The sequence below is a fragment of the Oncorhynchus keta genome, chromosome 8 (assembly GCF_023373465.1).
Source record: "Oncorhynchus keta strain PuntledgeMale-10-30-2019 chromosome 8, Oket_V2, whole genome shotgun sequence".
Classification (NCBI taxonomy): Eukaryota; Metazoa; Chordata; class Actinopteri; order Salmoniformes; family Salmonidae; genus Oncorhynchus; species Oncorhynchus keta.
In genome coordinates this window covers 44867726-44890426 of record NC_068428.1, presented here as the reverse complement: position 1 = coordinate 44890426, position 22701 = coordinate 44867726, and the positions used below count along the sequence as shown (strand labels likewise).

Here is a 22701-nt window from a genome sequence, read left to right as displayed (position 1 = left end):
CAGTACCTGTAGCTGTTGGTGAAGACTTGAGCGTAGACCAGGGTGATTTCAGGGTTGAAGTGTCCTGTGTATGTGTCATCGAGTCCTAGTGAAGCTGAGAAGGACACCTCTGGTCCGTCTGATGGATACAACACAGTGTGTCAGTCTGTCTGCTGGAAGACTGATCAGAGTGATGTTGATAGATAATGATCTGTGTGTGTCAATATTTTCTTTCATTGCATTATGCAATGCTTGTAATGCACCAACTAGCATCAGTGAATGTCTATGCCTTAGTCATCAGCCTGGCTCTCTGCCTTAGTCATCAGCCTGGCTCTCAGGCAACTAGCATCAGTGAATGTCTATGCCTTAGTCATCAGCCTGGCTCTCTGCCTTAGTCATCAGCCTGGCTCTCAGGCTTAGGCATCAGCCTGGCTCTCAGGCAACTAGCATCAGTGAATGTCTATGCCTTAGTCATCAGCCTGGCTCTCTGCCTTAGTCATCAGCCTGGCTCTCAGGCTTAGGCATCAGCCTGGCTCTCAGGCAACTAGCATCAGTGAATGTCTATGCCTTAGTCATCAGCCTGGCTCTCTGCCTTAGTCATCAGCCTGGCTCTCAGGCTTAGGCATCAGCCTGGCTCTCAGGCAACTAGCATCAGTGAATGTCTATGCCTTAGTCATCAGCCTGGCTCTCTGCCTTAGTCATCAGCCTGGCTCTCAGGCTTAGGCATCAGCCGGGCTCTCAGCCTTAGTCAATAGCCTGACTCTCTACCTTAGTCATCAGCCTGGCTCTCTGCCTTAGTCATCAGCCTGGCTCTCTGCCTTAGTCATCAGCCGGGCTCTCAGCCTTAGTCAATAGCCTGACTCTCTACCTTAGTCATCAGCCTGGCTCTCTGCCTTAGTCATCAGCCGGGCTCTCAGCCTTAGTCAATAGCCTGACTCTCTACCTTAGTCATCAGCCTGGCTCTCTGCCTTAGTCATCAGCCTGGCTCTCTGCCTTAGTCATCAGCCGGGCTCTCAGCCTTAGTCATCAGCCTGGCTCTCTGCCTTAGTCATCAGCCTGGCTCTCTGCCTTAGTCATCAGCCTGGCTCTCTACCTTAGTCATCAGCCTGGCTCTCTGCCTTTAGTCATCAGCCTGGCTCTCTGCCTTAGTCATCAGCCTGGCTCTCTGCCTTAGTCATCAGCCTGGCTCTCTGCCTTAGTCAATATCCTGGCTCTCAGGCTTAGTCATCAGCCGGGCTCTCAGCCTTAGTCATCAGCCTGGCTCTCTGCCTTAGTCATCAGCCTGGCTCTCTGCCTTAGTCATCAGCCTGGCTCTCTGCCTTAGTCATCAGCCTGGCTCTCTGCCTTAGTCATCAGCCTGGCTCTCTACCTTAGTCATCAGCCTGGCTCTCTGCCTTAGTCATCAGCCTGGCTCTCTGCCTTAGTCATCAGCCTGGCTCTCTGCCTTAGTCAATATCCTGGCTCTCAGGTTTAGGCATCAGCCTGGCTCTCAACCTTAGTCAATATCCTGGCACTCAGCCTTAGTCATCAGCCTGGATCTCAGCCTTAGTCATCAGCCTGACTCTCAGCCTTATCAGCCTGGCTCCTAGCTCTTCCTCCTGGGCCTCACTGGCATTCAGCCTGCCTTCAAGAGCAGGCTGAGCCGGAGCTAAAGTTTCCCATGTGAGATAACACAGTTATAATCATAACTGACACAGGATGTGTCCCATCCTATTCACCACATGGTGTCTGACCTGGGGGAGCCGGTGACCACCAGGTCGTCTAAGGAGGGGTGCACCGGCCCAGGTCGGAAAGGGAGCAGGCCAAAGTCACCGTGCCGCTCAGTAGCGCCCGTGAATATACGCTGTAGTCCAGCCTGAGCAATACAGCGAGCTCATGGGTCACTGGTCAAAAGTAGTGCACTATATATAGGGAATAGGGTGCCGTTTGGGATACATCTAGGGTGCTGTTTGGGACAGATCTAGGGTGTGCCATTTGGGACAGATCTAGGGTGTACCGTTTGGGACACATCTAGGGTGTGCCGTTTGGGACACATCTAAGGTGTACCGTTTGGGACACATCTAGGGTGTGCCGTTTGGGACACATCTAAGGTGTACCGTTTGGGACACATCTAGGGTGTGCTGTTTGGGACTACAGTCTCTACCTCTACGGTGCTGAAGAGGTGTGTGACCCTGTAGGATGTAAAGCATTTTGAGACATAATGAAAAGCTCTACTTAAATAAACCCTCTCGCTTTATTATGTCAAAGTGTACAAATGTGCTACAATGTTACGTTAAAAACAGAATGATAAAGTCCTTCAAGTTGGTGGATTTGATACAACTAGGCCTGTTCAGGCAGACATTAGAGGGCCTTTTTACTGAATAATGGCTTGGTTTCATATGTTCAGCCCTTTATAGACTCCTCCAAACAGGATTTCTTGAAAACCTAGGAATTTTGGCAAAGTTAACGTAATTTTTCAACCCTATTACGTAATGTTTACAGGAAAAGAAGGAGACCTGTTCAGACAAAACACGGAACTCTCTGCAATTAGATTCTCAGCTAGTGGTGCTCTGTAGTAAGAGAATGAGAACATTTGGTTCAGTTGAGTGTATGTCCTGTCCTTGTAGGTTTGATTCCAGATGGATGATTTACTGCTGGGTGGGTAGGTCATTCTTTCCAATTTATCTGAATATTGCCTGAAGTGCAAACATAACAGGAGCTGAGCAAGGACACTCCAGTTGAAAACAATTTATACTGAAAACGTGTTTAATTATGTAAAAGTAAACTAAACTCATGGATTTAGTGTTAACCTGTGGGCATGAGATAAGGCTATAACCACCAGATTTAGTCAGAAATCCAACATGGTAGCTATTAAAAGTCTGTCTGGCTAGGGTTGTACATCTCTGTATCATATTTCTTTATTCATTTACAGTCCATGAAATAACCAGGGACATATTTATTGACTTTTCAAGTAGGTAATATAATTCAAATAACCATGAAATAAGGCATATTGTGCTGTAGTCGAAATGATTTGCAAACAATTTTATGAACACAGGACGGCGCCAGAGATCACACCGGAAGTCATGTGACGAAGTGTGTGACGTCATGAATTTAACTTTAAATGCCCTAAAAATCCTCTGTTCTCTCGCCGGGCGCAGTGGCGTGCGCCTGTAATCCAAGTTGCTGGGAGGCTTAGGCTGGCGGATCGTTTGAGCTCAGGAGTTCTGAGCTCCAGTGGACTATGCCGATCGGGTGTCCGCACTAAGTTCGGTATCGATATGGTGCTTCTGGGGAGCCCGGAACCACCAGGTCGTCTAAGGAGGGGTGCACCGGCCCAGGTCGGAAACGGAGCAGGCCAAAGCCCCCGTGCCGCTCAGTAGTGGGATCGCGCCTGTGAATAGACGCTGTAGTGCAGCCTGAGCAATACAGCGGGACCCAGTCTTTTTGAGCTGTTAAAAGGGGGACAAAACCACAAAATATTTATTATTTCTTCGAGTTTGTGTGTAAAGTGAATGGAGCTGAAACGTTTCGTTTCAGACCTGGTCCAGTGCAGCCCTCCTTAGACGGCCTTACCAATGTGACTAGTTAGTATAACTGTCACATGTCTGTTTTTCAGCTCATTAAACTACTGAAATAAACGTTTTTAAACTACTGAAATAACGTTTTTTTTTAATGTAAAGACAGCGTTCACACGGACCTTTTCTACCGTACATTGCCTCCTACTGGAATGAAGGTTTAAAAATCAGAATTACTTAGAATTACTTAAAATGTCCAAAAGGGGGCGCTATTTGACCGTTGACCAGGTAAAGGCTTCTATTTGTTGGTTTGGTGGATGATCGTCTATATCTCTCAAACTCAACTCTGGACCTCGAAGCAAATATTGCTGCTTATCTCCCCAATTGTTCCCCTCTAATCAAGGCCTGATTTAAACCTGGGACACCAGGTGGGTGCAATTAAGTATCCAAACCGCGTAGGGAGTTGAATATCACGACATGTTTTTTGATTGGTTATTGAACCATTGAAAGGTGGTTTATAGCCCCTCCCCATGTGGACATTCAGATGCCCGGATGAACCGGAACGTTGGCGTTTGTTTGTTCTGTTATTTAAATATCTCTACCGAAATGCCAAGTAAATAAAGGTTTATTAAATAAGAAGTTCCTTCCGACATTTTGAAAGAGTATGTCCCACATTAATCCACATAGTTTTTAAACAGTTATTATCTGTGATGAATCTTTCCACATTTGTGTACTCTGTACAAATACATTCAACATCATCATAGTCTACCATTCGAATTGCCATAACTTCCATAAGAGTTGGGCTTATAGCTCAATAGACCATTTAATGACTTGCCTAGTTAAATCATGGTTAAATAAATCAAATCAAATCAAATTTATTTATATAGCCCTTCGTACATCAGCTGATATCTCAAAGTGCTGTACAGAAACCCAGCCTAAAACCCCAAACAGCAAACAATGCAGGTGTAAAAGCACGGTGGCTAGGAAAAACTCCCTAGAAAGGCCAAAACCTAGGAAGAAACCTAGAAAGGAACCGGGCTATGTGGGGTGGCCAGTCCTCTTCTGGCTGTGCCGGGTAGAGATTATAACAGAACATGACCAAGATGTTCAAATGTTCATAAATGACCAGCATGGTCGAATAATAATAAGGCAGAACAGTTGAAACTGGAGCAGCAGCACAGTCAGGTGGACTGGGGACAGCAAGGAGCCATCATGTCAGGTAGTCCTGGGGCACGGTCCTAGGGCTCAGGTCCTCCGAGAGAGAGAAAGAAAGAGAGAATTAGAGAGAGCATATGTGGCCAGTCCTCTTCTGGCTGTGCCTCTTCTGGCTGTGCCGGGTGGAGATTATAACAGAACGTGGCCAAGATGTTCAAATGTTCATAAATGACCAGCATGGTTGAATAACTGGAGCAGCAGCACAGTCAGGTGGACTGGGGGCAGAACAGTCCTGGGAAACTGGAGCAGCAGCATGGCCAGGTGGACTGGGGACAGCAAGGAGTCATCATGTCAGGTAGTCCTGGGGCATGGTCCTACGGCTCAGGTCCTCCGAGAGAGAGAAAGAAAGAGAGAAGGAGAGAATTAGAGAACGCACACTTAGATTCACACAGGACACCGAATAGGACAGGAGAAGTACTCCAGATATAACAAACTGACCCTAGCCCCCCGACACATAAACTACTGCAGCATAAATACTGGAGGCTGAGACAGGAGGGGTCAGGAGACACTGTGGCCCCATCCGAGGACACCCCCGGACAGGGCCAAACAGGAAGGATATAACCCCACCCACTTTGCCAAAGCACAGCCCCCACACCACTAGAGGGATATCTTCAACCACCAACTTACCATCCTGAGAAATAAAGAAAAAATAATAATGTATTTTTATCGAAGAAATATATCACAGCATTATTATAACTGCTTTACATTTTATGGATGATAAACTCACCAAAACAACCACCAATTACTGTTTTCACTTATGTTGAAGCGAGAGTAAAACTCATCCATAGGCCAAGAAAGGCACAATATGCCTTAGTTAATCCTTTAGTTCCACGTCCCACACATGCGGTGACCTCACCTGCTTTAAATGATGTGTCTAGAGACAATATCTCTCTCATCGTCACTCAATGCATAGGTTTACTTCCACTGTATTCACATCCTACCATACCTTTGTCTGTACATTATGCCTTGAATATATTCTACCGTGCCGAGAAACCTGCTCCTTTGACTTTCTGTTCCGAATGTACTAGACGACCAGTTCCTTTAGCCGTACCCTTATCCAACTCCTCCTCTGTTCCTCTGGTGATGTAGAGGTTAATCCAGGCCCTGCAGCTCTACTCCCATTCCCCAGGCGCTCTCATTTGTTGACTTCTGTAACTGTAAAAGCCTTGGTTTCATGCATGTAACATTAGAAGCCTCCTCCCTAAGTTTGTTTTATTCACTGCTTTAGCATACTCTGCCAGCAGGATGTCCTAGCCGTGTCGGAATCCTGGTTTAGGAAGACCACCAAAAACCTTGAAATTTCCATCCCTAACTATAACATTTTCCAGCTAGATAGAACTGCCAAAGGAGGCGGAGTTGCAATCTACTGCAGAGATAGCCTGCAGAGTTCTGTCTTACTATCCAAAAATGAGTTATACTCTATCTTCATTAGGAAGTTGTGTAAATGGCAGTTGTTTGGTTTTTTTAAAAAGGCATCAGCGATGAAACAATGCCAATATGGCGATTAGCTGGTGTTCATGGTCCATGCTATCCGTGGTCCTTCTGTAGCTCAGTTGGTAGAGCATGGCGCCAGGGTAGTGGGTTCGATTCCCGGGACCACCCATACGTAGAATGTATGCACACATGACTGTAAGTCGCTTTGGATAAAAGCGTCTGCTAAATGGCATATATTATTATTATTATATACTATCCGGTATCCTTGGGATGTCCATACCCCACTAAATTTGAAATTGAAAATTGTTAATTAAGGTAAAAGGTTATGGTTAGGGATAAGTTATGGTTAGGGTAAGTTATGGTTAGGGTAAGTTATAGTTAGGGTTAAGTTATGGCTAGGGTAAGTTATGTTTGGGGTTAAGTTATGGTTAGGGTAAGTTATGGTTAGGGTAAGTTATGGTTAGGGTTAAGTTATGGTTAGGGTAAGTTCCGTTTCAATACAAATCAACACCAACCAGGGGCCTGACCCATTCCATATAGTGCAGTACCACTGTCACTATCGGCCCTGGTCACTATCGGCCCTGGTCCCTATCGGCCCTGGTCACTATCGGCCCTGGTCCCTATCGGCCCTGGTCCCTATCGGCCCTGGTCACTATCGGCCCTGGTCACTATCGGCCCTGGTCACTATCGGCCCTGGTCACTATCGGCCCTGGTCCCTATCGGCCCTGGTCACTATCGGCCCTGGTCACTATCGACCCTGGTCACTATCGGCCCTGGTCACTATCGGCCCTGGTCCCTATCGGCCCTGGTCACTATCGGCCCTGGTCACTATCGGCCCTGGTCACTATCGGCCCTGGTCCCTATCGGCCCTGGTCCCTATCGGCCCCTGATCACTATCGGCCCTGGTCACTATCGGCCCTGGTCACTATCGGCCCTGGTCACTATCGGCCCTGGTCCCTATCGGCCCTGGTCACTATCGGCCCTGGTCACTATCGGCCCTGGTCACTATCGGCCCTGGTCACTATCGGCCCTGGTCCCTATCGGCCCTGGTCACTATCGGCCCTGGTCACTATCGGCCCTGGTCCCTATCGGCCCTGGTCACTATCGGCCCTGGTCCCTATCGGCCCTGGTCACTATCGGCCCTGGTCACTATCGGCCCTGGTCCCTATCGGCCCTGGTCCCTATCGGCCCTGGTCACTATCGGCCCTGGTCACTATCGGCCCTGGTCACTATCGGCCCTGGTCACTATCGGCCCTGGTCACTATCGGCCCTGGTCCCTATCGGCCCTGGTCACTATCGGCCCTGGTCCTGGTCACTATCGGCCCTGGTCCCTATCGGCCCTGGTCACTATCGGCCCTGGTCCCTATCGGCCCTGGTCACTATCGGCCCTGGTCACTATCGGCCCTGGTCACTATCGGCCCTGGTCCCTATCGGCCCTGGTCACTATCGGCCCTGGTCACTATCGGCCCTGGTCACTATCGGCCCTGGTCCCTATCGGCCCTGGTCCCTATCGGCCCTGGTCACTATCGGCCCTGGTCACTATCGGCCCTGGTCACTATCGGCCCTGGTCCCTATCGGCCCTGGTCACTATCGGCCCTGGTCACTATCGGCCCTGGTCACTATCGGCCCTGGTCACTATCGGCCCTGGTCACTATCGGCCCTGGTCACTATCGGCCCTGGTCACTATCGGCCCTGGTCACTATCGGCCCTGGTCACTATCGGCCCTGGTCACTATCGGCCCTGATCACTTCTCTCTTTTCAAGCCACCGTGTGAAAAATCAACAACAACCTAAAACAACAGCATACTGTAACTTCAAAATGGTGGACACATTATGAAGAGCAGGTCACATGTTGCCATGTGTACCAGACTAAAGGACAGTAGAACATACAGTATTGTAGCTTTCTGATGAAATACACAGTAACAGCAAGCTCAAACTCACACACACACACACACACACACACACACACACACACACACACACACACACACACACACACACACACACACACACACACACACACACACACACACACACACACACACACACACACACATTCCAGTATTTACCAATGTAGTCTGTACTCTGATCATAGAAACGGTACATTTTGAAATAAAAAAATATTTGAAATTTGCCCCACCAAATTTCCTGACTTAAGTATCTACATGGCGTCCAGTTGGTTACCTCACACATCGCCCATTACAGTAAAGCAGAGAGGAGTTTTCGGGGGGAGCCCCACTAGTTCTCCTCATACATACCTGGATGGTTGACTGGGTCTCATCTCCAAAACTGGCACCCTATTCCCTTTATAGTGCACTACTTTTGACCGATGTTAACAGGGTCCATAGGGGCCCTGGTCAAACGTAGTGGCACTATAAATGGAAAATAGGGTGTCGTTTGGAATACATGCTAGGTCTCACCCCCCTTGTGACTATTCCCCTACAGCAGGTGAAGTGGCTGCTGAGATAGGAGTTGTGTAGGCCTGTGGAAACCCCAAGGTTCACCACCTTGTGACTATCCCCCTACAGCTGGTGAAGTGGCTGCTGAGCTAGGAGTCGAGTAGGCTGGAGGAAACCCCAAAGCTATGTGCAAATGTGTGAAGACCCAGTCATCCATGGTGAGTGTGTGTCTAAACTACACTGTGCTCGATGCTCTGACCCAGTCATCCATGCTAAGTGTGTGTCTAAACTACACTGTGCTCGATGCTCTGACCCAGTCATCCATGCTAAGTGTGTGTCTAACCTACACTGTGCTCGATGCTCTGACCCAGTCATCCATGCTAAGTGTGTGTCTAAACTACACTGTGCTCGATGCTCTGACCCAGTCATCCATGGTGAGTGTGTGTCTAAACTACACTGTGCTCGATACTCTGACCCAGTCATCCATGGTGAGTGTGTGTCTAAACTACACTGTGCTCGATGCTCTGACCCAGTCATCCATGCTAAGTGTGTGTCTAAACTACACTGTGCTCGATGCTCTGACCCAGTCATCCATGCTAAGTGTGTGTCTAACCTACACTGTGCTCGATGCTCTGACCCAGTCATCCATGCTAAGTGTGTGTCTAACCTACACTGTGCTCGATGCTCTGACCCAGTCATCCATGCTAAGTGTGTGTCTAACCTACACTGTGCTCGATGCTCTGACCCAGTCATCCATGCTAAGTGTGTGTCTAACCTACACTGTGCTCGATGCTCTGACCCAGTCATCCATGCTAAGTGTGTGTCTAACCTACACTGTGCTCGATGCTCTGACCCAGTCATCCATGCTAAGTGTGTGTTAACCTACACTGTCATCGATGCTCTGTTAGCAGGTAAACAAATGTCCATCCTTCTTCTTCTTAAAGCCAGTATGCGTTAGGCTGCTCTCAGATCTGTGCTTATATTTATTTATATTTACAAATATTTATCCTGGTCCCAGATCTGTTTTGTGCTCCACGGTGGAGTGTACAAGAGCGCAACACAGATCTGGGACCAGGATAAACATTTGTATCTAATATGGAACAATTAGATTTCTTCAAATTCCTGGTCAATTTAATTGCTGTTATTGTCATTTCAATAAATCACCATTCCGATCTATGAAACTGTGTTTAAATGTCACAGGAGGGTTGGTGGCATCAATAATTGGGGAGGACGGGGCTCGTGGTAATGGCTGGAGTGGAATCAGTGGAATGGGATCAAACAACATGGTTTCCATGGTTTCCATGGTTTCCATGGTTTCCATTGTTTCCATGGTTTCCATGGTTTCCATGTGATTGATGCCATTCAATTCGCTTTTGTTCCAGCCATTATTATGAGCCCGTCCTCCCCTCAGCAGCCCCCACTGGTAAGTGTCTCATTCTAGCGTTCTACCTTCTAATATTCCTGACAGGCTAATATCAGTCCATTTACTGATAATATGATGCATTCCCCTTTGTAAACAGAAGAATGGACTTCCTGTGGGGGTTTGCTTGGTAGTAGATATGCCCCTATAGGTGCAAACTTTCCAAGGGTCATGTGACTTCCAGTCTGGTGTCAATAACCCAGTTTTTTTTAGATATATATATTTTTTAACCAGAAACCGCAACAGACGCTGTCTGATAATTAGGCAGACACAGTGTGTGTGTGTGTGTGTTTGTGTGTGTGTGTGTGAGAGAGAGAGAGAGAGAGAGAGAGAGAGAGAGAGAGAGAGAGAGAGAGAGAGAGAGAGAGAGAGACAGAGGAAGGAAGGAGGGCAGGCGGGAGAGAGAGAGGTATAGAGAGTGAGAGAGACAGAGAGAGAGAGAGAGGAAGGAAGGAAGGTAGGAAGGAAGAGAGAGAGAGAGAGAGAGAGAGGTATATATATATAGAGAGAGAGGTAGAGAGAGAGAGGTATAGAGAGAGAGAGAGAGAGAGAGAGAGAGAGAGAGGTGTATATATATATATAGAGAGAGGTATATAGAGAGAGAGGTATATATAGAGAGAGAGGAGAGAGAGAGAGAGAGAGAGAGAGAGAGGTATATATAGAGAGAGGTAGAGAGAGAGCGTGAGAATAGAGAGAGTGAGAGAGAGAAGTTCTTTCTCATTAAGCGACCAACCAGGTTCAGCTTAGCACACTGTCTGAACACACACACAGAGCGACAGCTTAGCACACTCTGTCTGAACACACACACAGAGCGACAGCTTAGCACTCTCTGTCTGAACACACACACAGCGACACACACACAAATAAAAAGCAGAAGTGGTGAGAGGCACAGGGTTTGGGGCAACGTGGTTGGCTATGGCTCACGGCTCTGACAGCGATGACTCCAATTACACCAAGTCTCCTTCGCCAGCGGGCAGCAGGCGGGTAAGGACATCTCTTTTGACTATTTATTACCTTCTCTCTCTCTCTTTCGAGCCTTTATTTAGTTATGAAGTGTTATCATTGGGACGTGGGGCATTATAGTCACGTTTTCAGTAACGTATTGTCGAGGAGTAGTAATCATCACAATCGTACTCTATCGTTATTCTCTGTGTGCGGTTATTACTCTGGTCACTTTCAACTGTCATCTCTCAATGGCTCGTTGAATGACATGCTTTGGCGGGTCTGGAGGATCGTTTACCACTGGCCATTTGCTTTAGGTTGAAATGTAGAATCATGTACAAACGTAGAATCATGCTGAAATGTAGATTCGTGCATGACAACAATGAGGAGTTTCCTTGACGACAATTTGTTTGTAAATTCCGGTGTGTTCTGGGAATCAAGGCCGTTCGATGAAAGGATGAGCTGATAGACTTAACGTTGCAATATTGCATCGTTGTGTTGGGTTGGGTCAGGTCGAGGTGGTCTCAGATCACGCCTGGTTTCATGTCCTGAATACTTCAGTTGTCATGGTATCAGAATAACTCAGCTATGTAGAAATGCTGCGTCAGTCAAGTCATGCACCAAAGAGAGATGAGAGATGTCTCATCCTAGAACTGTCTAAACTTTGTTATACATGTTCAGTCTACAATATCTACTGTCTACTAGAATGAAACCTGATATTCCACCCATTAGTGGAAGTTAGTTAGTTAGTTAGTTAGTTAGTTAGTTAGTTAGTTAGTTAGGGTGAGCAACAGTTAGTGTCCTGTCAGGAAGATGACTGCCCCGTGTCTCCTCCCCAGGGCTCCTCAGACAACATAAAGAAAGTAATGAGAAGAGAGAAGAACCGTATCGCTGCCCAGAAGAGCAGGATGAGACAGACCCAGAAGGCAGACAGTCTACACCTGGTGAGGACGACTACCCACAATGCAATACACTGAGGCGTGCTCCATGTCTGGCTATGAGTTAGGATGACTACCAACAATGCAATACACTGAGGCGTGCACCATGTCTGGCTATGAGTTAGGGTGACTACCAACAATGCAATACACTGAGGCTTGCACCATGTCTGGCTATGAGTTAGGACGACAACCACAATGCAATACACTGAGGCGTGCACCATGTCTGGCTATGAGTTAGGACGACTACCCACAATTCAATACACTGAGGCGTGCACCATGTCTGGCTATGAGTTAGGACGACTACCCAAAATGCAATACACTGAGGCGTGCACCAAGGCTGGCTATGAGTTAGGATGACTACCCAAAATGCAATACACTGAGGCGTGCACCAAGGCTGGCTATGAGTTAGGATGACTACCCACAATGCAATACACTGGGGCGTGCACCATGTCTGGCTATGAGTTAGGATGACTACCCACAATGCAATCCACCAGGCCAAATGTGTGGCACCATATCCAAGTACGACTGGACTTGTCAAACTAGCAGTGAGTCGGTTGTGGCCTGAATGAAATAAATATAGACTCCACACATGCAGTGTTCCCAAATCCGGCATGGTGAAGTTGCAAACTTTGGCAGGTCACCCCAAAAGCCGATTTATAACCTCTAAAAGTCTAGCCTGGTCCCAGATCTGTTGTCTCCTTCTATAGCCTGGTCCCAGATCTGTTGTCTCCTTCTATAGCCTGGTCCCAGATCTGTTGTCTCCTTCTATAGCCTGGTCCCAGATCTGTTGTCTCCTTCTATAGCCTGGTCCCAGATCTGTTGTCTCCTTCTATAGCCTGGTCCCAGATCTGTTGTCTCCTTCTATAGCCTGGTCCCAGATCTGTTGTCTCCTTCTATAGCCTGGTCCCAGATCTGTTGTCTCCTTCTATAGCCTGGTCCCAGATCTGTTGTCTCCTTCTATAGCCTGGTCCCAGATCTGTTGTCTCCTTCTATAGCCTGGTCCCAGATCTGTTTGTGCTCTTGCCAACTCAAACAGACTGGCACTCAGGCTACTACGGGCATGATAGCACAAACAGACTGGCACTCAGGCTACTACGGGCATGATAGCACAAACAGACTGGCACTCAGGCTACTACGGGCATGATAGCACAAACAGACTGGCACTCAGGCTACTACGGGCATGATAGCACAAACAGACTGGCACTCAGGCTACTACAGGCATGATAGCACAAACAGACTGGCACTCAGGCTACTACGGGCATGATAGCACAAACAGTCTGGCACTCAGGCTACTACGGGCATGATAGCACAAACAGACTGGCACTCAGGCTACCACAAGTCAGGAACAGACTGGTTATGTAGTAATCAGACTGATTATTGATTTACTGATTATTGATTTATTAGGCCGGCGGAACTCAGCAAAGCTTTATTTTCAAGTCCTTCAAATCCCAGGGACCATTTCCCCAGTGATCCACTATGATAAGGTTATAAAGAAAAAGCTGTGTTGTTGGAAATCTGTGTTGGTTGATGTTGGTCGGTGTTGGTCTGTGTTGGTCGGTGTTGGTCTGTGTTGGTCGGTGTTGGTTGATGTTGGTCGGTGTTGGTCTGTGTTGGTCGGTGTTGGTTGATGTTGGTCGGTGTTGGTCTGTGTTGGTCGGTGTTGGTCTGTGTTGGTCGGTGTTGGTTGATGTTGGTCGGTGTTGGTGTTGGTCTGTGTTGGTCGGTGTTGGTCTGTGTTGGTCGGTGTTGGTCGGTGTTGGTCTGTGTTGGTTGGTTGATGTTGGTCTGTGTTGGTCTGTGTTGGTCGGTGTTGGTTGATGTTGGTCTGTGTTGGTCTGTGTTGGTCGGTGTTGGTTGATGTTGTTCAGTGTTGGTTGATGTTGGTTGATGTTGGTTGATGTTGGTTGATGTTGGTCAGTGTTGGTCAGTGTTAGTTGATGTTGGTCAGTGTTGGTCTGTGTTGGTTGATGTTGGTCTGTGTTGGTCTGTGTTGGTCGGTGTTGGTTGATGTTGGTCGGTGTTGGTCTGTGTTGGTCGGTGTTGGTTGATGTTGTTCAGTGTTGGTTGATGTTGGTTGATGTTGGTTGATGTTGGTTGATGTTGGTCTGTGTTGGTCAGTGTTAGTTGATGTTGGTCAGTGTTGGTCTGTGTTGGTTGATGTTGGTCTGTGTTGGTCAGTGTTAGTTGATGTTGGTCAGTGTTGGTCTGTGTTGGTTGATGTTGGTCTGTGTTGGTCTGTGTTGGTCGGTGTTGGTCTGTGTTGGTCGGTGTTGGTCTGTGTTGGTCTGTGTTGGTTGATGTTGGTCAGTGTTGGTCTGTGTTGGTTGATGTTGGTCTGTGTTGGTTGATGTTGGTTGATGTTGGTCAGTGTTGGTCTGTGTTAGTTGATGTTGGTCAGTGTTGGTCTGTGTTGGTTGATGTTGGTCTGTGTTGGTCTGTGTTGGTCGGTGTTGGTCTGTGTTGGTCGGTGTTGGTCTGTGTTGGTCAGTGTTGGTTGATGTTGTTCAGTGTTGGTCTGTGTTGGTTGATGTTGGTCTGTGTTGGTGAGTGTTGGTCGGTGTTGGTCTGTGTTGGTCGGTGTTGGTCTGTGTTGGTTGGTGTTGGTCTGTGTTGGTTGATGTTGGTCTGTGTTGGTCGGTGTTGGTCTGTGTTGGTTGATGTTGGTCAGTGTTGGTCGGTGTTGGTCTGTGTTGGTCGGTGTTGGTCTGTGTTGGTCGGTGTTGGTCTGTGTTGGTCAGTGTTGGTTGATGTTGTTCAGTGTTGGTCTGTGTTGGTTGATGTTGGTCTGTGTTGGTCAGTGTTGGTTGATGTTGTTCAGTGTTGGTCTGTGTTGGTTGATGTTGGTCTGTGTTGGTTGATGTTGGTCTGTGTTGGTCAGTGTTGGTTGATGTTGGTCTGTGTTGGTCTGTGTTGGTCAGTGTTGGTTGATGTTGGTCTGTGTTGGTCTGTGTTGGTCAGTGTTGGTTGATGTTGGTCTGTGTTGGTCTGTGTTGGTCAGTGTTGGTTGATGTTGGTCTGTGTTGGTCTGTGTTGGTCAGTGTTGGTTGATGTTGGTCTGTGTTGGTCTGTGTTGGTCAGTGTTGGTTGATGTTGGTCTGTGTTGGTCTGTGTTGGTCAGTGTTGGTTGATGTTGGTCTGTGTTGGTCTGTGTTGGTCAGTGTTGGTTGATGTTGGTCTGTGTTGGTCTGTGTTGGTCAGTGTTGGTTGATGTTGGTCTGTGTTGGTCTGTGTTGGTTGATGTTGGTCTGTGTTGGTCGGTGTTGGTCTGTGTTGGTTGATGTTGGTCTGTGTTGGTCGGTGTTGGTCTGTGTTGGTTGATGTTGGTCTGTGTTGGTCTGTGTTGGTCAGTGTTGGTCTGTGTTGGTCTGTGTTGGTCAGTGTTGGTTGATGTTGGTCTGTGTTGGTCTGTGTTGGTCAGTGTTGGTCAGTGTTGGTCTGTGTTGGTCAGTGTTGGTCGGTGTTGGTCTGTGTTGGTTGATGTTGGTCTGTGTTGGTCAGTGTTGGTTGATGTTGGTCTGTGTTGGTCTGTGTTGGTCAGTGTTGGTTGATGTTGGTCTGTGTTGGTCTGTGTTGGTCAGTGTTGGTCTGTGTTGGTTGATGTTGGTCAGTGTTGGTCAGTGTTGGTCAGTGTTGGTCGGTGTTGGTTGATGTTAATCTGTGTTGGTTGATGTTGGTCTGTGTTGGTCAGTGTTGGTCAGTGTTGGTCTGTGTTGGTTGATGTTGGTCAGTGTTGGTCAGTGTTGGTCAGTGTTGGTCGGTGTTGGTTGATGTTAATCTGTGTTGGTTGATGTTGGTCAGTGTTGGTTGATGTTGGTTGATGTTGGTCTGTGTTAATCTGTGTTGGTCGGTGTTGGTCTGTGTTGGTCAGATGATATTGACAAAGCGCTGATGGACCATGTGGTGATGTGTCATCATGGCTTCTGTTGGGCTCATCACTTAGGGTTCATCCCAAATGGCACCATATTCCCTATATAGTGACCTACTTCTAATTGTGATACCTATGAGCCCTGGTGCACTAAATAGAGAATAGGGTGCATCTGGGATACAAACGTGCCTGTGTGGGATTGCTGCGGTACTGAGTATTCATTATCACACGTGGGCGTCAGAAACCCACTGACCAGCACTAATGATCATTACACCGAATGTTTATATCAGTTGGTAATAAATGGCACCCTATTCCCTACGTAGTGCACTACTTTATACCAGGGGTCTGGTCAAAAAGTAGTGCACTTCATAGAGGAATACTGTGTTATTTGGGATGCACAGTAGCAGCAGTAATACAACACGTGACTGGACATATTTCAGGTAATAGTCAAAGTGAAAAGCACACGATCACTTTCATTTCAACGTCTCTTTCTGTTCATTGACTGGCTAGCTTTTAGTCATTGACTTTCACTTCTGTCGCTTGGCAGAGTCTAGTAAAGAACACCTATTTCCGTTGGTAAGAAGCTACAAATACATTTTAGTGTTAGCGGTTAGTGTTGCTGAAGAGAGTAGAGTTTATTAATGGAGACACCATGCGGTTCTGCTGAGGATGCTTTCTTCATAAGGTCTATGGTGTCAAAATGAAAATCAATGTATTTAAGAGCTGCTAGAAGACATCTCAAACTCTGGAGAAAATATCTGTATTTAATAGAATGCCGGTAGGACATCGTTTTTTTTTTTTTCTCCAGTTGTTTTAGAAAGACAATTTTGTTAATCTACAACAATTCAACATTGTCTTTTTTTCTCTGTTGTCTGTTTTTCCGTCTGAGGTCCTCAGATACATGTGTAGATGTTCCATTACAGTGTGGGCCTGCACAGGGCCACATGATCATGCTGTCAGACATGAGCTCTGCGTGTTCGTGGGATGATGATGGCCTTTTACTCCCAGAGATGTCGGGAAACAAAACAAGTTAGACAGAAAAGGCCAGGGTTACTAGAGGAGGGAAGATAGAGAGTGTTGCGCCGTGTGGCCTTCCTGTCAGAGACAGGCCTGGGTAAACCCCAGTGCTCACGTCACTTAAGGCCAACAACCCACTGACACGGGTCCTTTACCAGAAATGACAGCCGTTCTCTCCCCTCCTACCCACGGTTTACTACTAAACCTCATTTACACAGGAGAGAGTGAGAGAGAGAGCGAGAGAGACTACTACTGAGGAAACAGGAAACGTGTCACAGTGAGGGAAAATTCAACTTCCTGTTTGTTAAACGAGTTGACAAAACCCATAAAACCACAAAATATGCTTAGCCTAACACGCTCTGCAAGGAGGCCTGTGCTGAGCCATCATTGGTCCATCCTCCCTAATACGCTCTGTGAGAAAGCCTGTGCTGAGCCATCATTGGTCCATCCTCCCTAATACGCTCTGTGAGGAAGCCTGTGCTGAGCCATCATTGGTCCATCCTCCCTAATACGCTCTGTGAGAAAGCCTGTGCTGAGCCATCATTGGTCCATCCTCCCTAATACGCTCTGTGAGGAAGCCTGTGCTGAGCCATCATTGGTCCATCCTCCCTAATACGCTCTGTGAGAAAGCCTGTGCTGAGCCATCATTGGTCCATCCTCCCTAATACGCTCTGTGAGGAAGCCTGTGCTGAGCCATCATTGGTCCATCCTCCCTAATACGCTCTGTGAGGAAGCCTGTGCTGAGCCATCATTGGTCCATCCTCCCTAATACGCTCTGTGAGGAAGCCTGTGCTGAGCCATCATTGGTCCATCCTCCCTAATACGCTCTGTGAGAAAGCCTGTGCTGAGCCATCATTGGTCCATCCTCCCTAATACGCTCTGTGAGGAAGCCTGTGCTGAGCCATCATTGGTCCATCCTCCCTAATACGCTCTGTGAGGAAGCCTGTGCTGAACCATCATTGGTCCATCCTCCCTAATACGCTCTGTGAGGAAGCCTGAGCTGGTGAATAAGCCATCTCTCAGAACTAGACCAGGTGTTTTACATAGAATAATGACTGGATCTAACAACCACCACCACAGCACCACCCACATACTGGGTTTTCACAAAGGTCATTGACTCTGAAATCTAACCAGATCTGATGATGGAAGTTCAGAAGAACAACGCCTTTCTGCACACACACACAAAAAAGATGTGAAGATTATTTGAACGAACAAATGAACGACAGCAGACAGGAGGGGTGGTGGATTTGTCTTTTGAATTATTTTTCCCACCAAAGCTGAAGTTAGAGAGACGGATGATGACGAGTTGATGAGTTGTAACCCGGGTAACCTATGGTCGAACCATACAGGTCATTGGTATTCAGCATAGCAGAGCCACAAAACCGTTGCATTGTGTACTTTCACTGTACAGAGAAGTATTCATACTGAAATTTCAGTTGCGGCCATTTGATTATGAGGTCATTAGCTTCATTCATTTATTGATTCAAGTTTGACTGATTCCAAAGAAGAAATGGGCCTTCACTGAGTCTAGTTCCTGATGCAGCTTGCTCTTTGGGGTCTAGGCTGGGTTACTGTAAAGCAGGCTGAGTTACTGTAAAGCAGGCTAAGTTACTGTAAAGCAGGCTGGGTTACTGTAAAGCAGGCTAAGTTACTGTAAAGCAGGCTGAGTTACTGTAAAGCAGGCTGAGTTACTGTAAAGCAGGCTGAGTTACTGTAAAGCAGGCTGAGTTACTGTAAAGCAGGCTGAGTTACTGTAAATCAGGCTGGGTTACTGTAAAGCAGGCTGGGTTACTGTAAAGCAGGCTGGATTACTGTAAAGCAGGCTGAGTTACTGTAAAGCAGGCTGAGTTACTGTAAAGCAGGCTGAGTTACTGTAAATCAGGCTGGGTTACTGTAAAGCAGGCTGGATTACTGTAAAGCAGGCTGGGTTACTGTAAAGCAGGCTGGGTTACTGTAAAGCAGGCTGGGTTACTGTAAAGCACTTTGTAATACCTAGTGATGTAAAAGGGCCTGTAGTACATTTCATTGACTGATTGGTTCCTTTTGTTTCAGGAGAGTGAGAACCTGGAGAAGGAGAACGCGGCTCTGAGGAAGGAGGTGAAGAAACTCAAAGAAGAAGCCAAGTATCTCTCCTCTGTCCTGACTACCCATGAGCCTCTCTGCACTGGCCTGCCCCCCCAGATGACCCCGGACCTCATCTACTCCCCCCATCATCACTCCGTCTCCCCCCACCATCACGGGAGCAATGTCTTCCACCACCAGCACAGCATCGCTGTGTCGCACTTCCAGCACTGATCACCACCGACCACCAGGTGGTGCTGAAGAGAAGCGGGAGAGGTTTACTGACCTTGATATAGTGGGTGAAGAGAGCCACTTGAACTAGCCTCGCTAAACCAGGTCAGTCTGGTTTCAAGAGGCTACACTTGAGCAGGATGAAGTTAATGAATGGTTTCTTTGTTTCAACGGGAACAGACAGCACTCATGAATGATGTCTTTGCATCAGATCAACAATTTTCTGATATTAAAAGATGACAAAGGCTTCTTTTACACAGGCAGCCAAATTCTGATCTTTTGCCCAATTATTGTAAAAATGTCTGATTGGTCAAAAAAATAATTAATGACAAAAGATCAGAATTGTGTAAAGGCACATAGATGGTAATTTCCAATGTATGACTCGACCATAGAATCAATACCTTGACTATGCCAATAGTCAACATCTACAGGACATAAAACCAGCATGATTGAATGACTTTTTTATTGTACTATTGACATTTATACAACAATGAAATGATTCCGTGTTTACGTTTCAAGTCATTTATATATGCTTATTACAATGCTTTGCCTCTAGGACTGGGACGATACTAGTATCACGATACCTGTTAGTATTGTGGCAAGGGAACAAAACACAAAGCAGATTTAACTTCTTTAGTAAAACAGTCTTAATGTTGGAAACGAACATCACTATGTTATCATCCAGAGTCACATGTAGTTATTTTCCAGGCTATATCACAACATATGTTCCATACAGCAGGTTTAATACCAGGCTATATCACAACATATGTTCCATACAGCAGGTTTAGTACCAGGCTATATCACAACATATGTTCCATACAGCAGGTTTAGTACCAGGCTATATCACAACATATGTTCCATACAGCAGGTTTAGTACCAGGCTATATCACAACATATGTTCCATACAGCAGGTTTAGTACCAGGCTATATCACAACATATGTTCCATACAGCAGGTTTAGTACCAGGCTATATCACAACATATGTTCCATACAGCAGGTTTAGTACCAGGCTATATCACAACATATGTTCCATACAGCAGGTTTAGTACCAGGCTATATCACAACATATGTTCCATACAGCAGGTTTAGTACCAGGCTATATCACAACATATGTTCCATACAGCAGGTTTAGTACCAGGCTATATCACAACATATGTTCCATACAGCAGGTTTAATACCAGGCTATATCACAACATATGTTCCATACAGCAGGTTTAGTACCAGGCTATATCACAACATATGTTCCATACAGCAGGTTTAGTACCAGGCTATATCACAACATATGTTCCTATATCACAACATATGGTCCATACAGCAGGTTTAGTACCAGGCTATATCACAACATATGTTCCATACAGCAGGTTTAGTACCAGGCTATATCACAACATATGTTCCATACAGCAGGTTTAGTACCAGGCTATATCACAACATATGTTCCATACAGCAGGTTTAGTACCAGGCTATATCACACAATATTTTACATACAGCAGATTTTCAAATGACCAAAGAATCTGATCTGGTTCGTGTTTTCCTTTTTTTTTGCCATATAAATAAATATCACAATACTGGTATCATCCCAGCCTTTAGTTTTATTTGTGTGCATTTCTCATGTTCTACCACTATTGCATATGACTGATTGGAGCATTGAAAAATAGCTTGGATTACTCAATGATGTGTACATTATCTGACTATTTTCTCACAAAACAGCTGCTTTTCTAGTCCGATTTGAATACATGTACATTCTGCCTAAAGTGAAACAGTTTGAAAATAACTTTGTTAAACTCAAGAGTCTACGTTCGAATCATCTTGAATTCGTTTTTTTTTTTTTTTAAAAGACTATTTTTTTAATGGTCACAAGGTGGTGTCGTGTACCTACCTATATGTAATTAAGGGTAAGCCTTGTTAAGGAACCGTATGTATTGTATACTCTGATATAAGTGATTATCTTATAGACTGGTACTGAGACAGGACATAATAAAGGTGAAATAAATAAAATAAATAAAATAAATACAGGTTTAGTTTACCATCAGTGCTTGTACTTTTTGAAATTAATATCTTTGAATGTTGTATTGAATTTTTTAAATATTTTTTTAAGTGCTGTCTTACTGTACATTTAAAAATAAAGATAGAAACTTAGAAATTGTTTTGAAATGCAAGATAGTGAATTTTTGGGTGGAAGCAATGTTTTTTCTGACCCTGAGCAAACATCAGGTCTGGTTGAGGGCAAACATGAACATTGTGAACCTTCTGTGCAACTTCCAGCGTGCCTTTACTGTGAACACTGAGGCTGTACCTGCTTTAAGTTACAGTTTTAACAGTGGCCAAGTAGGCTACTGTGTCTGTTTGATCATAATTTAGACCTACCAGAGAGGCCTACCAGAGAGGCCTACCACAGAGGCCTACCACAGAGGCCTACCACAGAGGCCTACCACAGAGGCCTACCAGAGAGGCCTACCAGAGAGGCCTACCAGAGAGGCCTACCAGAGAGGCCTACCAGAGAGGCCTACCAGAGAGGCCTACCACAGAGGCCTACCAGAGAGGCCTACCAGAGAGGCCTTACCACAGAGGCCTACCAGAGAGGCCTACCAGAGGCCTACCACAGAGGCCTACCACAGAGGCCTACCACAGAGGCCTACCACAGAGGCCTACCACAGAGGCCTACCAGAGAGGCCTACCAGAGAGGCCTACCACAGAGGCCTACCACAGAGGCCTACCAGAGAGGCCTACCAGAGAGGCCTACCACAGAGGAGAGGCCTACCAGAGAGGCCTACCAGTGAGGCCTACCACAGAGGCCTACCAGAGAGGCCTACCAGAGAGGCCTACCAGAGAGGCCTACCACAGAGGCCTACCAGTGAGGCCTACCACAGAGGCCTACCAGATAGGCCTACCAGAGAGGCCTACCACAGAGGCCTACCACAGAGGCCTACCAGAGAGGCCTACCAGAGAGGCCTACCACAGAGGCCTACCACAGAGGCCTACCATCAACAACAATGGAGAAAATGTGTCAAATAACATTTGAACATGGAAACAGCTGTTCTATCATTCAGACTATAGTAGCTGCCAATGTGGGGTGTTCAATGTAGGACTACATTCCATGAGACCTTTGAGAGAAAAAAAAACATGCAGGTCTTCACATTAACCTGTTTATCCACTTGTCCTTCAGACAAGGAGGTGACTGAAAATGTTGTTGTGTTGTTTGATGCAAGAAACCTCTTTACAAAATAAAATGTATTATTATTCCCATACCATTATTACAGAGAATCAGACAAATTATACTACCCCTCTGCCTATTGGCTACTGAGCTTATTCAAGCCTGTCTTAAAATTCAACACTGCCTCTTTAAGACCAAGAAAAAAAAAAATCTGACTAACTTTTCAAAGATGTCTAGAAATGTACATGTGTAATGTGCACGGAATGTACACGGAATGTACGCGGAATGTACACGGAATGTACACGGAATGGACACGGAATGTACACGGAATGTAGACGTAATGTGCTCTTGTAGGAAGCAATCCCTCTCCTATTGCTGACTACAAATGATATATTACCGGGCTAATAAATGCATCATAAGGCTCCCGAGTGGCACAGTGGTAGAGGCATCACTACAGACCCTGGTTCGATCCCGGGCTGTGTCACAAACGGCTGTGATCGGGAGTCCCGTAGGGCGGTGCAGAATTGGCCCAGTGTCGTCCGGGTTTGGGGAGGGT

General features: G+C 46.4%; 1 protein-coding gene and 1 long non-coding RNA gene across 40 annotated transcripts; one reads left to right on the top strand and one right to left on the bottom strand.

The window, feature by feature from the left end:
• Positions 1–2506: 2506 nt before the first annotated feature.
• Positions 2507–21023, top strand: LOC118387141 (basic leucine zipper transcriptional factor ATF-like). 33 transcript variants are annotated; one of them, XM_052524400.1, is made up of 9 exons: positions 2507–2620; positions 8650–8738; positions 9903–9943; positions 10041–10924; positions 11722–11826; positions 18755–19733; positions 19777–20163; positions 20313–20441; positions 20485–21023. In XM_052524400.1, the coding sequence occupies exons 4-6, from the start codon at positions 10856–10858 to the stop codon at positions 18995–18997; spliced, it is 417 nt and encodes a 138-aa protein (XP_052380360.1). In that variant the 5' UTR covers positions 2507–2620; positions 8650–8738; positions 9903–9943; positions 10041–10855; the 3' UTR covers positions 18998–19733; positions 19777–20163; positions 20313–20441; positions 20485–21023. The 33 variants fall into 33 exon arrangements, with proteins under 33 accessions (XP_052380360.1, XP_052380368.1, XP_052380362.1 ...); XM_052524408.1 differs by adding an exon at positions 20207–20249 and having other exon boundaries at positions 9903–10924; positions 20313–20355; XM_052524402.1 differs by adding an exon at positions 20207–20249 and having other exon boundaries at positions 9903–10924.
• On the bottom strand, positions 8732–9854 carry LOC127931498 (uncharacterized). Of its 7 annotated transcripts, XR_008141491.1 has the most exons (4): positions 9403–9854; positions 9134–9349; positions 8864–8971; positions 8732–8809 (listed from the first exon to the last, which is right to left on the bottom strand). It is a non-coding gene; the product is annotated as an uncharacterized LOC127931498 (long non-coding RNA). The 7 variants fall into 7 exon arrangements; XR_008141489.1 differs by having other exon boundaries at positions 8732–8971; XR_008141490.1 differs by having other exon boundaries at positions 8732–8971; positions 9188–9349.
• Positions 21024–22701: the final 1678 nt, after the last annotated feature.